A 16,209-nucleotide genomic window follows, 5' to 3' on the forward strand; every position below is an offset into this window, starting at 1 on the left:
TCTCTGATCCTCGTACCCCATGACTCTGGAGAGTGGTCCAAAGCCCTCTCTGAACAAGCAATGGAAGCACCCTCGTATCTCGTAGTAGACGGGGCAGTGGTATGTAGAGTGTAACTCTGTCTCAGGCTCCATGTCACAGAGGGAGCATATCCTGGCCTCTACTGGTACTCCGCTGTATCTCCCAGTCAAAATTCGCAGATGGTGTGAAGATCTACGTAATTGGCCAATAGCACACCGTATCCCATGAGACAAGTGGGCCTCATCACAAAACCGTCCGCCGTAAGCTGGAGAAGATGCTCTCTGTAGAAAGCCAGCGCCTGTGCTGGCTGTATCCATGTCCTCTTGGTCTCTAACTGAGTCAAGTACTGGCGGATGAGCCTGGTGATCTCGGACTGTATAAGAGTCAGGGAGGGTGTATCCAGTGAGTACTCGAAGGGGGGCAACCTGTCTATACTGAACCCATGCGCCTGGAACCATGATGTCATATCCCCATACCAACATGTTGTATCTCCCTGCATGACTAGCTGTCGAGAGGACTCAAGTGCAAGGCGGGCGTATCTGTCTCTAAGAAGTTCCCACATGCGGTGTATGAAGGAGACAGATCTGGTGAGCGCCTCAACCACTAGTGGGGGGGGGGGGGGGGGGGGGGGGCAACTAGCTCTACTCGGATAATGGCACATGGTACTGAAGCCTTGACTCTAATGAGCCGCGAGATCATAGAGACCAGGGTTTCTCCAGGTCTCCCCATCCATCAATGCGACCTATCCTCCCGTGATGATCCAATGAAGGCCCCCAAATCTCAGCTCCATAGAGCAATGCAGAAGCCATCAAAGTGTCAAAGAGCTAGAGCTTCGTCCGAGGCTCCTGAAACTGTACCTATGAACACATCCTCTCCAACCTACCCAATGCCTGTAAGGTGCAATGGAATGAATGTTGAACTTTGCTCAAGATGAGTGCTCCAAACTGTGCTCAAGGTTCCTTTTACTTATGGAAGGGAGAGCCTTCCGTTCTTTAATGAGAGTGCAATGGACACAAACAAAGTGAATGGACATTGTGCGTGAAGGTGCATGAGACTGATAGAAGAGAGAGAAGAGATTACGACACCAGGGAGTTGTAAAACCCTCCTCCGAAGGCCCCATTCTCGATGGCGAGAGTGGTCTACTATTGATTGCACAAACCGATACAAGACTTTGATGCAAACTTGAGAACTATGATGCAATGTGTGGAGACGACGACGACAACTCAACGAGCTACCTGCGGTTGTGGACTTGAAGGCTGAAATTCTTCATGACGGCTAGGTCCCCAAAAACGCTAATGGCTGTGGTATGAAAACGCTGATCTTTGCTGGCTGTTTTGGCTTGCTTGCTGCTGAAAGTAACGCTATCTTATGGCTCTAGAACCACCCTAAAAACATTGTCCAATGGTTGAGGAACTGCTGCTGAAAACGCTGAATGGGCTGCTTCAAAAATGCTGAATGGGCTGCTTCAAAAACGCTGGCTGGTATTGTCTTTGCTGATGCAAACCATGCCGCGGGGATCATCAGGGGCAGGGCTGAATGCTCCTATGAAAAACTCTGCTGGAATCGCCCAAGGTAGGCTGAAAACGCTGCCCAAGGCAGGCTGAAAAACGCTGGTATGGCTGTGAGGAAAAACGCCAGACTGAGGTTCTTGTTCTTGCTGAGAAGTGACCTGTTGAGCAATGCTCCTGCTGCCTCTTCTGCCAGAAAGTGCTAGCTTTGGTTTGCTTATATATTATATTAGCAAAATTGCCCTACCTAGTTCCCAACAAAAGTCACTTAATAAATAAGTGAAAAATGTCAAAAATAGGGAAAATAGGTTTAATGCAGTGCAAAATTCCTGATGGATTCTGATGGAATGCTTATGATCATGCTGTGTGCAACCGGAGGATATGCATCTAATTCAAGTGACTGGTCATGCACGGTCTGCGAACAGACTCACAAAAGTGCCAGATCACTTCCTATTCTAGACTGACTTGATTGAACTGAACCCTGGTCATGTTGTAGCTCGTCCACGGACACATAGGGTTGGATGTCACGTGACATCCCCTCCTTGTCGTGAGGTACTGGTACCGAACTATATAGCATCGAGGGAGATCGCCAACAACATCCGGAATCCTCGAAAGGACTCTTCACCTGCCCACTCTGATGTGTGGGTCATACGATACTTGAACTTCATAAAGGTCTGCAAAGTCTTCTTCTTTGGGCCACGCCGAAAGCGACACAAAGTCATATGTGGCTCCTTCATTGCTTCAACTTTGTCTTTAATCATGCGTCTACCTTCTTCAAGAATCCCCGAGGCTGAAAATTCTTGAAACCACTTCCAACACAAAAACATGAACATACCGATTCCATGTAAAGTGAGTGGAAAACTTCTAGTCTTCTCTAAAGACTGTGCATGCAATGTAGATCAACAAAAAGACGGAGTGCCAAACTGTTCACCACACACACGCAAACAATGAGATTGAATCTTGTCTTTCTGATCTAAATCAATCAACAGTGGCAAATCACAATGGACATGCCCATGCTTGATGCTCAATCTTTCTTGTGCTCCTTCTGATACTATGTCATGCCCAAGGAAGAGACATGGAATGTGAATTCCTTGAACAAGGAATGCAAACATTTCAACTTTTCATGAGTAATCCGCATACATCCGTGCTCATTCATGAGTAAATCGTGCTCAACATACAATACGACATGCCTTTGGAAAGGGATCACATAAAGACACTGACTAAAATACAGGAAACAATCACGAATAAAACACTCGAACAATGCGTGCTGACTAATCATACGAACACATATTACTTCGTGTGGGGGTTCTCTAGACCTAGGCTCGAGAGCCAAGATCGGTTCTTCCTGATCGATCGAATCTGCAACAAGGTTAGCTTGGCTAGAAAAAGCATCAACTAAACCATCATCCTTGTGAACAATCACATCTTTTTCCTGCAAATCATCATGTTTGTGAGTAATCACATCTTGATCCTGCAAATCATCATGCTTATCATTATCATGCAAATCATCATGATGATCATTATCATGCAATTCATCATGCTTATCATCATGCAAATCCTGTGTATCATGCTTTGGAGAAGACGAGACCGAGAGAGTCTCCTTCTCCTGAATCCGTTCAATCTCCGCCTGCACATTAGAAATGAGAGATGAAGAATGAACAACTTGCTCTCCACGAATAACAATGGGAGATTTACTTTTGGCATTGAAAGTGAACGTATCTTCCGCCCAATCAATGAGAGGGTTATGCACATGAAACCATCGAATGCCCAAAATCATATCGCGTCCGGAAAGACGAGAGACTAAAAATTTTCTACGAAAAGCAGCTTGTTGAACTGTAAACAACACATCAAAGCACTCCTTCATGATGAAAGAATCCATATCGGGAGCCAAGCCAGAGACCTCAAGAGGAGATTTCTGACTAACCTCTAGGCAGGCTCTCTCAACAAGAGAGGGACTAATCACATCAACAAGAGAGGGACTAACCCGGACTTATTAGCCACTCCCACCCTTACTTCATCGCGCATCGGACACGCTCATGTCTTACAGGGCATAAGCCATTAAGAACCCAAGACTTGGAACTCATGGATTCAGCAGAATATTTGCAGTTTTTGCTCAACGAACTCCACGACATTCTTTCACGGCATCCTCAGCAGAATCTTCCGATGCTGCAATGTTTTCAACAATTTTTGAACTACATGTTACCCCCTCTGATGCCCCAAGTGGTACCTCCTCCTCTGGCACCAGAAAGTACGAGAGCTTCCAACCGGCAACCTTCTCTGCCGTCTGTTCCGATCGGGGGGAGTCTTCAGGAATATGGTGCAGCCATCTGACCCTGATCTAGTGCAACCGCCATTGCCCCCACCTCCAACACCAGGCTACAATGGTTGGAGCCCATATGGATACTCTTATTATCCATACTTGGGATATGTGCCTCACCAACCAAAAGATTTCAAAGATGGTGGCACGACAATCAAATTTTTCACTTTTTCAGGGTGAAAGATCACAAGAAAGCATTGCAGTTCTTACAGCAATTCGACAACATCTATGCTTTAGGGAACTATACAGAAGAATCCAAGATTTCTCGAGCAACGGGATTTCTTAAAGATAATGCTATGCAATGGTAGAGTTCAATCGCAACACAACCGCATGCTCCAAGGACCTGGCAAGCTTTCAAGACAGTTTTTGCACGTAGTTACATGACTTCTATGTTTGAAGTCTGGATTTTGGCAGAGGGGGGCAACTTGAAAATGCTTGCCACTGAAACCATGGACGAATATAACCAAAGGTTTCTCGACGTGTACCTTCAGGTGTCCTTCTTTAGATCTGTTCCCTTGGAGGCCCAATGCGAGCGATACACCATTGGACTACCATCACCATTGCACGAATATTGTCTATCCAAGCAAGTCTCTACCATGCAAGAACTTATGGCCCATGCCGCGGTCGGCTACATACTGATGAAGAGAAAGCTAGAGTTTACCATAGAAGAATCTCCGGCCACTAACGGCAACAACGAACAAATTCTCAAGAGTCTCGTGAAAATGAACCGCAAAGGCCTCGTTCGACGCCTCAACAACGAGACACCTTACTACAAGAAGGCCGATGCTTTGGATGCTTTCAAACAGGGCATAATTATTCTAATTGTCCCAAGCACACTGATAGACCAGAGGAGCCGACGCCCGCACCAACGGTCGACAGAACCCAAGTGCCACCTCCTACTAAGAGAGCTAGACCCACTATTGGACTAGTTCCTGATATTTATGGCATACGCCTTATGAGTACAAATGAATTGTGTCGAGCATACGGCAAAGTCAATGGCTTCAAAGCCCTTATTTTCTTTGACCCCGGAGCTACAGAGAACTTCATCCAATTCTTAAAGCGGATGCACTTTGATTATGATGCAGAGGGTGGAGAAATTGAAGCTAAGCTAGCCACAGGGCAAACTCAGAAAGTAGTACCACTCGTTGGTGCTCTTCCAGTGACTATTCAAGATTATCATGGAAAAGCTGATTTCCACATCATAAAGTTGGGCAATTGTGACGTTCTATTAGGCATGCCTTGGCATGACAAGAATGATGCGACTCTCCAAGTCCGGAACCGAACCATCACCGTGATGCAGAAGGGCAAGCTAGTCGTCCTCAAAGTTCGGTTGTCCGAACAAAACCCTAAATGAACTCTCTAGTTGTTTTATAGTTAGATACTTTTGAACTTTGTTTGAGAAAGTATTGTTTGAAATTTGTTTGAAATGGATAATATCTGTTTTGAACTTGTCTTGGTGCCAATTTGAATTGTTTGACTCTGGTTTTAATACTAGTTTCAATGATTGGTGATTTTACTCCCGGGTGTAGTGAGAAATTATGTCTGAGAATGCTTATTCATACTCATGGCCCGGACCCTTGTGGTTATTTGCAGGGGGAGTATTGAATGATTGAAAAGTGCTGTTTTTTTTACTCATGGTCCAAACCCTTGTGGTTATTTACGGGGTAAGTATTGTTGTTGTGACTCCCGGCCCGGACCTGGATGGTTATGCGGGAGGAGTATTAAGAAGTCTGAGTAGTGGTTACTCTCAGCACCTCCAAACGACGCAGGCTGTGGTCTGGGAGGTGTTTGGCTGTAAAAGGCCTCTATATCTCCCGGCCCGGACCTTTTTAGGTTATGCGAGAGGTGTGATGAGGGAGTCGTTGAATATCTCTCGGCCCGGACCTTATTAGGTTATGCGGGAGGAGTATTCATCGGCGACTTTATGTTTCTATGTCTTGTAATATGCATATGTGAGCATTTATGTTGCATTGTGATGTGCCAACAACTGAATATTCCTAATTGGATGAGATTGCCTGGGTATGTAATTTTAGTGCATCAAGATACCCGTGGAAGATCAGTACGGTCTGGGTGTGATGGCTAATTTTACTACGCCGGAATATCAAGAGTTCCGATCTGGACGAAAGGAGAAGCTAACTCCTTGATCAAAAGAGCAGAAAGGAGAAGCTAACTCCTTGATCAAAACAGCCGAAAGGAGAAGCTAACTCCTTGACCAAAAGAGCAGAAAGGAGAAGCTAACTCCTTGATAAAAAGAGCAAACTGATTGCCCCTCGGAATGTCCCTCGGGAATTTTTGAGCTAACTTGAGTTGTTTTGCAGATATGCTGTAATCGCGGACGATTACTCCCTTTCAAGAAGGGGAGATGTAACAAACTGGTGACGTGTCAAAGCCTAAAGAAGGGAGCCAACTTACAGATGCCGGTCGAGGGGCCTAAACCCTAAGAAGAGCAAGTAATTAAAGAAGTCCTACCAACTTATGCGGACCCCGTCCGATGGGGCCCCACGTGACATAAAGGATTAAAATAAAGTAGGACCCGCACACACACAAATATTGATGACATGGCAGATTTTTGAAAATTGCGTTGGCATGATGACGTGGCAGGCTGTACGGATTTCCGCGTTTTGCGCTGACTGATGATGTGACAGCTGTACGGATTTCCGTGATTTACGATGACAGCTTTTTGGCATTGCTTTTGCACTAGATGCTTTTGAGTTGACAGGCTTTTCATGAAAAACTGCTTTTCAGGCCAAGGGCCTTTAAATATGAGACTAGGGCTCATTCTCTAGCATGCTTCCTGGAGAAGGTGCAGAGTCTGGAGTACCAGCTTGTACTGGGTTGACGCAATATAAAGAAACACCAACAGGGGCGCCAAGGTTTGGGGCTAATATTCTCTGGGGTGGAATTCCGCCACTCCATGTCGCGTGTCGTCTCTCTCTATTTCAGTTCAATTGTTATTGAAGTGCTAAAAGTCTGTTCTTTTCTATTGGCACGTGGTGTCTATCTTGTGACAATTTGCCTACAATAACACGATCCACTCTTCGACAGGGAAGGCGCCATTTGAGATCATTGAAGGTGCTCTGAAGGTTCCACCCTTCCTTAGTACGAAAGATAAAAATTTTGAAGCCGACCAGCACACGAGGGACTTGGACACTGCATTTGCCAATGTCCAAGAGGCTTTAGCAAAATCTCAAGAACGACACAAGAAGGCAGCAGATTGACACCGTCGCGATTTGAAATTTAAGGAAGACGATTGGGTGCTCTTACGTTTTGAGAAGGCACCCCTAAGAAAGAAAAAGGGAAAGGAGCGGCTTTTTCCAAAGCTTAGCATGAGGTACTATGGCCCTTTCCAGATAAAAGAAAAGATAAATGATGTCTCCTTTAGACTGAAGCTGCACGATACTTAGAAGATTCGCAATGCATTTCATGTGAGTCTATCGAAGCCTTTTAAAGGCGATGTTCCAATGATGGGGAAGCTGATGAGCAACCCGAAGTGGAGGAACGCGAGAAGATACTCGTTCCAGAACAAATATTGGAACACAAGGACAAAAAGATAAAAGGTAAAGTGATTACACGGTTCTTGGTTAAGTTCAAGAACTATCCTGCATTGGATGCGAAGTGGATGGAGGAGGAGGACCTAGCAGATACTTCTTAGATTTTGGAACTTTACCTTGAAGCATTCAATTTAGCATAGTCTACTCCAATAGAACCCCAAATTTCAGCAAGGGTGAATCTAGTGCAACGGATTTGCACAAGAGGGGAGTCACTCCGCTCCTTTGTCAACGGATTACACCATTTTGAATAGTCATTGATGTCCCCTTTGGGTTTCAAGGATACTAAAGTGCAGAGTAGTATTCTGCTGTATGACTTTATAACTCAAATTCTCGAAAATGAAAATGATTGATTGTACTTCACTTGTTTGAGTGCAGGAACTAAAAGGCGAAATGACTGCAGCATTTCGGTCTCATAAATCTCTATAGACATGATTGCAATAAGGATTAGTTACTCGGGCATCCGTGAGGTCCCGACTGGATCTAGCTGCGATTACTAAATGCATTGCCGATTGATCATGGTCTGAGATTTGAATTGAATTTGTATGTGATTTGTCATGTCATGTCCTATGATGTCAAGTGATGTCCTCTGATATGACTGTCAATTTGTACAAGTGCTAGATGTGTCGTGTCTAGTGCGTCGGTACTACCAATCAGTGTCTACTAGGACAGTTTATTGCCTCTCTGTTTTGCAGGCGTAATCGGTCGTGAAATGCGTCGACAAGCTGACGTGGCAAACTGTACAGACGCCGCGATTTCTGCTGATTGCTAACGTGACAGATCCTCCACAAAACGTGTTGGGCTGCTAACGTGGCAGTATGTACGGAATTCCGTAATTTGCGATGGCTGCTTTTGGCTGGCAGATTTTGAGTGAAAGCTTTTAAGACAGTTAGCTTTTGAGTTTGAGATTTTGGGGCTTTGATTTTTGGGCATCCCTTGTAACAATAAGTCTTTTGGGCCTCATTACTCGAAGCATTTGAACGCAGAGTCTGAGTGGGAGTTCCCGCGCACTCTTGTACTTCGCACACAGATTAATATAAAAAAAAATACCGAAAAGGGCGCCAGTCTATGGGGTCAATACCTCTTGGCCCGGAATTACACTGAGCCGTGTCGTCTTTTGTGAACTGTTTTGAAGTGAATCTCTGTTGTGTCGAGGTAGAATCTAGACTTGTGGGGTGTCCAAGTTTGTTACATACTCTCCCATGATCATTCGTGGTGAGGAGAGTCTTCATTCTTTACATCTCATTTCTCATGTGCAGGCGAAGCGTGAATTACGAAGAGGAGCACAAGCGGTATTCATTGCGGTATTCATTTATACCTCTCCAGTCACTCAGAACCTCAAGGCTCCAAAAAGGTATTCAAGTTTGTTTACCAAGTATGGGCACCTCTTTTTGCAGGATGATCTTCTACCCGTCTCCCTCCCGAGCGGCCGGAGGACCATCGCGTAGAACTCATGGAGGGTGCACAGCAAGTCTGTAAAGCTCCCTACCGTTTGAACAAGAAGAAGAGTTAGGCTCCACCTCTACTGCGAGGCTCGCTTGCTCCATCGGCGATAGAGCAAGTTGGATGGTGGGCTCTGCAGGGTCAAGTGAGGGGGGTTCTGGAGAGTCCCTCTGGGGTGGAGCATGAGCCTCCATCTGTGTCTGTTGATGTGATGGAAAGGGGCCAAGTGGAGAGAACCCTCCGAGAAACCCGGCGAGTAGAGTCTCAAAAAACACCACTGACGAGGCTAAACGAGGAGGGGGACTAAGGATGGCGGGCTGAGGGAGGGCAACGGGAGGGGTGGGGGGAGTAGCGCGGGGGTAGGAAGTGATGAGGCAAGGCAGCGCACGCTGTGAGGAGGGTGGGCGAGCACAGCTAGCTGCATGCAACAAATCCGGGTAGTTGGTACTTGTACCGGGTACTAACTTATGATTGAGAAGGGTCACTTATATATGAACTTAAAGTTGGGTCAAGCAATGCAACTTAAAAATCCCACGATTTCTAAAATGATGCAAAAAAGTCACTTTTAATAGTTGATGAACTACTGATAAGAGGCTGAGTACTAATGCAATTGTATGGGAACACTCCCCAGTGTCTAGACACTTGTTGTACTCATGTGCAATCAGAGGGTATGTGACTAATCCAAAGTGCCTAGACATGTGTGTCCTACGTATAAGCTCACACGGGTGCCACAACACTTCCTAGGCTGTCCTAATTTCTAAACCCTAGAAATAGGAGTTAGCTTGTCCACATGCACAGAGGGTTAGATGTGCACGTGACACCAAAATAGTGAACCCTCATCTATCACATCTACCCCCATGCAGCACCCACAATTTGCAGTCACATTTTCTCACCATACATTCTTCTGTGCACAGCAATCCTTCGAAGCAAGTATAGTGATTTGTTTAAAAAAAGGAACAGCAATTAGGAATCTTGCGCTTTCTGCCCCTTTTGTTAATTTTGTATTGTTTAACTATGTCACCTTGGACATGTCATACTGCTGAGTTAACATGGGATTCAAAAATCCTTATAAGCAGGAGAGTTTGAAGCTATTTTTGGTATTAAACAAAAGTAGAGGAGAACTTAAAACACTTCAATACCAGCCTATCTTCTATGAGATAAAGAATGTACTCCAAGAAGGAAGTGTTACCCTCCATGAAAATTCCTATATATCTCCATCACTCAACAATCCCTTGTCATATAACAGCTTGTCATTAATATTAAGGTCAGAAAGCCAAAGTATCCACTAACACACCTAGCCTTCCCTACTACTTTCCGTTACAATCCACCAGCCTTGTAGATGCATCTGGACTCTATCATAACTTCCCCTGCCCATAAAGTAAGTCAACAACCAGACAAGGCCAGGTACTTTGTTTACACAAGCACTACACGATGCACACAAACTCACAACTCAAAATTGGCAGATAGAGACTAGCCACTTTTGAGTCCTTAAAAATCTTGAAGGATTTCCTCGATAAATAAACAAACAAACTACAGAACACACCCCCAACTATTGCGAGGCACATATAGTCGTCCAGAATGAGATATTGTCAATAGAAAAACTCCTTTAGTGCTCACAATTATACCATATGCACTAAATCTGTGACCACTAAGCGTTTACTACCAACCTCAGAAGAAGTCTTAACTATAGAATGAATGTCCAGTTTTGAGCATGCAGTGCAGTTGTAAGCAAAATGACTAGGAAAACAAAAGAACGTATAGGAGTAGGCGTAAGGAGTTGTTAATCATACCTTGAAACTGCTACAACACTCCCATTCTCCTGTAATTCATTGACTGAAAATTCCTTCAGTACAGCATTTGATCTCTTCCGATTTGTTCGTGTGCTCCTTTCTATTGAAGGCTGTTCCTTCTCCAGCTTACAAACTGTGTTGTCTGTATTTAGATTCATATTAACACCAACCAAATCTAAAGCCTTGCGAGCATCGCCAACATCATCTTGATGCCCCTCAATGCAAGTTTGAGGTGCATCATCTTCCTTCACATCTACTAAAAAGATCTGTAAGCAACCATATCACAGGTATTACTTTCTCAACATTCAAAATCCAGTGCACAACTTCCATATCAGACACTTACAGCATCAGAGTCCCGAGACTGTAGTCCATGGACCTCAGCAGAAATCTGTGCTCCAGCTCCTGCTTGTATATCACCAGCTTTTGGCTGTAAATGCAACAGCAAGACATAAACAACAAGTGTGCAAGATAGTAACCAGGGTCTCAAGACAAAAAATCATATTCGCACCAGAATTTTACATAACACTAGTTTATGACCGAATGGACTTGAGAACAATATGTCTTTGCATAAGTGCGTGTATGACTTTGATTTATTTAACTTCAATCTTTAGAAAATAGCAAAAGTAAGGAAACAACTCTTAAATCATTTGTTAAGTTCGAGTGAATCTATGTGTTCAATTAACTAAAAATATATACACATTTTACATGTAAAATGTTCATGCAATCAGCTGTCTCTGGAATACCTTCCTCATGCAACAATACTTCCTCTTAACTATGCCATAAGTCATAGAGACACAGAACCACTGTCCCAGTAGGAACTGCCATTCCATGAAAATGCTCATAGCAAGGAATGAAGAGTCATACTCACGTTGCTTCGTTGTCCACCTCTTAAGTGCATGAAAGTTTGCCTTTTGTAGCCAATAAAAACCTCTATGTCTGCTTTACATTTTGTCTCTAGTGTCTAAACTTGTGTCAAGTCATTTGTCTTTAGTACTATGATATCATAGCAGATGTGCTATATGAAAGCAGAGAGACTTGTATGCAAGACTAGAGTAACCTCCATATATGTCGCACAGTTGATTATGTAGACTTCTGAAGTCTAAATGTTTCTTGTGCACCTTTACAATGTAGAGCTGAGAATTATGTATTATATTTGTTCCCTGTAACACCCATTTCTCCCACAAGATCACCGTTCACCATTCCTACTCTTTGGCCCTTCTTGTTATCATACCTCGCCTCTATCCTAGAAGTTCAAACAGATAGTTCCCGAACAAGTTCTTAGCAGAATTAACAAAGAAAATAGCACCTGTGCAACTCGCCTGCCTTCATACACACTAATTTTGCTCTGTGTGGTTACTTCCAAGCAGAACTGCATCTAGAGCATAAATTCAGAAAATAAAAAGAATTTAGTCATCATTTTTTTTAAACATGTACACACAGTAAAAATAACATCATAAATGTGATAGTTAAAATAGGATTGACACAAAACCTAAACCTAGAAAAACACAAGAAATGCCCTGATTCCTTACAAGAAAGTGCTGGTTATGGAGTCGTGATAGTCACCCACAACACAATAAATGACAACCAGCTCCATTATCACAACTAAAGAATAAAGAAGTATTGCAAAATCTTACCAACTGCTTGCAATATTTTTTCCAGCCACTTTCATCAAGCTCAAAATTGAAGTAATCTGACACATCAATATTTGAAAGCCTCCACGGTTTCTCCTTGAAAGCGTCAATGTCAATGTCAAATACAGTCCTGCCCAACCAAATTTTCCATCAAACAAAGTGGAAGAAGCACAAAGCACAAACCATGAAACCAAACACCCCAATGAATACGCACTTATTAAAAGGTAATATGTACTCAGGGCCAGAGGAAAGACCTCGCACTGCACCAGTTCCCCGTGCTATCCTGTGGGAGTTTGTGAATCCTCTACCACCCCCTATTCTCTTTGACTTAGCAAAATAAGGTCTGCCATTGGCCAACCTGGCATTCCCAGTCGAAACTGCTCCCAGTCCACCTTTACCATATGCCCTGACATACTGCATATACAAAACCACTTCGACACACAGTAAGAAAAGGAATACACCAGGTCTACTAGCATTGAAGTAAAAAAAAATAATAATAATAAACTGCATTATGTTATGAGGGATGATCCTGATTCCCTCTACCCCAGACACAATCTACTAGTTACAATTGGTTTCAACTAACAAGAGGTAATATGCAGATAACAGAAATGCAAGCTTCCTCATTGAAAAGTCAAAATTTTAGGGAACCAAGGAAACCTCTATCTAACCTGAAGCAGGGAAGCAGGGAACCCTGACACCCATTTATGAGTGCAAAGGAAACCTAAATAAAGGAGAGCACTTGAAGGCATATGGAAAATGTCATATCACAGAAACCCAAGGTCACACTTCGACGCAAATGCAAGTTAGAAACTCATGGTAGAGTGATAACCATCCATGAGACATTATAGCCATCAGCATCATTATTCACTCTACTGCCCAAATACTATGACATCGTCACTAGTGTCATAAGTGCCCAATAATGTGTGTAGAACTAGGTAGATATAAAGGCTACCACACACACACACTCCACATGCACACATACATATATGAGCAAATAGGCTTTCGCACTGAATTTCTGTCATAGCTCTGACAATGCAGGGCAGACTCAGTCGCGTAAGCCTAACACTACGCCGCTCTAAGTACAAACATAAAGTAAAGAAAGGAAACTATACAGTCAATTCAAACATAAATCTGAAAATGAAAATACTATTGTGCACATACATTCAGTATATACTCACAAAATACTTTCTGTTAATACCCCACCTTACATTACCATTACTTAAAAAGCATGCAAACCCAACACAACCTTGGGCAAGACATGGATCAACATGAGCTGCTATTGAATTCCCTCAAAGTGCTAGTTGGCCCAAGCAAATATATATTGCCAGAAACATGCCTACATGTGCATGTGTATGTGTGAGTACGTGTGTGCGCCCACACCCATGCACTTGCATGCACGCCCCACATGCTAAATCTCAATGGCTTTATTATTCATCATAGCTTCCAAACGGTAGTTGGCCCATCCAGATATCTATTGCCAGAAACATGCCTACATATGTACGTCTGTAAGCGCACGCATGCGCGCCCATGCACTTGCATGCACCCCCCCACAAGCTAAATCACAATGGCCCTTTGGTGGATTGTTCATCAGCCGCAAAGGGCGACATGGCTTTCAGCCTCACCATTGCAGCTTTCACAATCCTGCCAGTAAGAGCTAACCACTACCTGTGCATTTCCTCCCTGCTATACCTTCACAGACAACATGCAGTCCAATCTGGAAGCAGGCGTCCTCTACCTACGTTCAGTGACGCAAACATGGATTGCTACAAGCACTAATCTAGATTAAACAACTGCAAAGCAAGTTGTTCAAACAACCTACATCACATATCACATATCCTTCAAAAGCAAACCATGTTCCCTCCAATGAGTGCCACATAACAGTAGCTGAATGTTTAACAGAGTTCATCCCAGAAAGCAATGATCGGCGTATATCAACCTCAACCTGCACATCTGAAATAACATCGTATATCATCTTTTTCCCATGCACTCTTCCTAAAGCTTTGTAAGAATCCACATTGGTTTGACACAATCAGTCAGGCTGTCAGCCTACAAACCCGTTGGATGAAACAGGTTAACCATCCTTACTAAACCAGCCACTTCATTCTCAAATCGCACTTTTGTCTCACAGATTCGCTTTACAAAGGTTTTTCAAAGAATTGATGCCTTGGCCAACATTCCGACTCAACGAGGGCCAAGATTGCTGAAACTATGCTAAGCCACAACTAGTGTAAGGTGTGCATGCAGAAACCTCGTAAGCATGAGACATGCGCCAGCCCATCACAACAACTCTGCCCATAAATCATAGCAATCAGCACCAAAAGATAATAGCAAGAGGCATAATGGTCCAGACATCATGAGGTTAAACCAAAACCAGTCCAACAAGGGCAAACCACAACCACCACATGTTTCTTACTGCTCTAAACATTGAAAAACTCTGAACTGAAGCAGTTAAAGCCTAGCGCATCATGCTTCCTTGCCCTCATTCTGATTTTACCAGCTTTTTGACCAAAATCCTTGAAATATAACTTGTGACCACTAGAAACCAAATCATAAGTCACCACCCAACACTCTACAAAACTAATCATTTCAAGCATTAGAATGCGCATGTCTTGTGTCCTCTTTTTTGGCATTCACAAAGCATTTATTATCATTTTCCAAAGCCCACTTGCAGTACTGTATGGCACGTGATCTATCACAATCTGACTGGAAAAAGTACGTGAAACTGCATCACACTTGCAAGCGAGCTATACACAAGATTTGTCCATTTCCAAAAGAAGACCTCAGCAAAAAACTCTGTTCTCATTAGACCGAGTTGAGACATTACTCGATAGTGCCGGCGGTATGCCTGACCCCCATAGCAAATGCGTGGATGCACTCCAGAAGACTTTTGATTTTGTACCTGCTCGTGCACAGGTGATCCAATCTTCTCCCCTCGAACAGCCTTAGCTTGAGCACTATCCTCAGTATGCATAACTGATTTTTCACGCCATTCTTGACCATTGCCAGTAAGCACAACAAAGTCCTCACCATCCTCACTATCATCGGCAATACCTTCATTTACAGCTTTCCGCAAGGGACCTAGGACAATGCGTAAGTCATCGTCACTATCGGTTGCAAGGTCATCTGCCCTAAAAGCAATGCCTGCAGCATCAATACTGCCATTTTTGCAATTGTTTTCATGCCCTGCTCGATTATCCTTCCTGGGAACGCATTCAACTGATGAAGTACCAAGCTCAACTTGAGCACAGGTTACATTTGCATAGCACCCATGGACACCAGCTATTGGCACCTCTCGGGTAGGAGAAGTGTCGGATTCATCCTCGAGAGACCAATGTAAGGAGCCAAAACCCCGCAGAGCATGGACATCCTCCACATGTACATCAGCAAAGAGGTTCCCGAACTCATCCTCGCCACACGCAGCCATGGCCATGGATGGAAAGGCAGCTCACGTCTACACAAACATTGTCCCTTGCGCACAATTCGCAGACCGAGCAGCGACCGTGAACAGAGCGTGCCGCCCTTCTGCAGTGAACTGTCTACACCGCAGATATTTTCTGCCTTTTGGAGAGCTGATTGCTTTCGTGTCCAACCCTAGGAGACCTTTTTGCTTGTTTTTGCCCAAAGGTCAAGGCCGTAGTATTGCTTAGAGCCCCGTCCCACCCACTGCTTACAGGGGCTATAGCACCCATGCACTCCATAGTGCAATAGGATTTCTTGCAGTCACGCACGTTCCGCGGATTTTTGGAAGCAAAATGCTACAGACGCTCCAAGTATTTTCTATTTTCAGAATTTTTGAAGTGCCTTCACTGCATACACTAGCCCCTCTAGCATCTGAATTCACTCTTGCGTGACGACAAGTTTTTTTTTCTTGAGTGTAGTTGAACTTTGAAATTGAATAGGAAAGATGTTGCTGAGGGGTTAGAGCCTGGGTCCTTACTCACTTACACATCCCC

The 16,209-nt window shown here is 43.9% G+C and overlaps 1 protein-coding gene across 1 annotated transcript in view; it reads right to left on the minus strand.

Moving 5' to 3' along the window:
• The window catches only part of LOC147433252 (uncharacterized), a 33,278-nt gene extending 17,433 nt beyond the window's left edge, over positions 1-15,845 (minus strand). Inside the window, exons 1-6 of the mRNA XM_086492874.1 lie at positions 15,081-15,845; positions 12,471-12,670; positions 12,260-12,386; positions 11,932-12,000; positions 10,969-11,052; positions 10,626-10,891 (exon numbers count right to left, since the gene is read on the minus strand). Of these exons, the coding sequence (XP_086349000.1) occupies positions 10,626-10,891; positions 10,969-11,052; positions 11,932-12,000; positions 12,260-12,386; positions 12,471-12,670; positions 15,081-15,686 (1,352 nt within the window). The 5' untranslated portion in view covers positions 15,687-15,845. The remainder of the gene's footprint in view (positions 1-10,625; positions 10,892-10,968; positions 11,053-11,931; positions 12,001-12,259; positions 12,387-12,470; positions 12,671-15,080) is intronic.
• Positions 15,846-16,209: the final 364 nt, after the last annotated feature.

The sequence above is a fragment of the Adiantum capillus-veneris genome, chromosome 20 (assembly GCF_014529385.1).
Source record: "Adiantum capillus-veneris isolate H3 chromosome 20, ASM1452938v2, whole genome shotgun sequence".
Lineage (NCBI taxonomy): Eukaryota > Viridiplantae > Streptophyta > Polypodiopsida > Polypodiales > Pteridaceae > Adiantum > Adiantum capillus-veneris.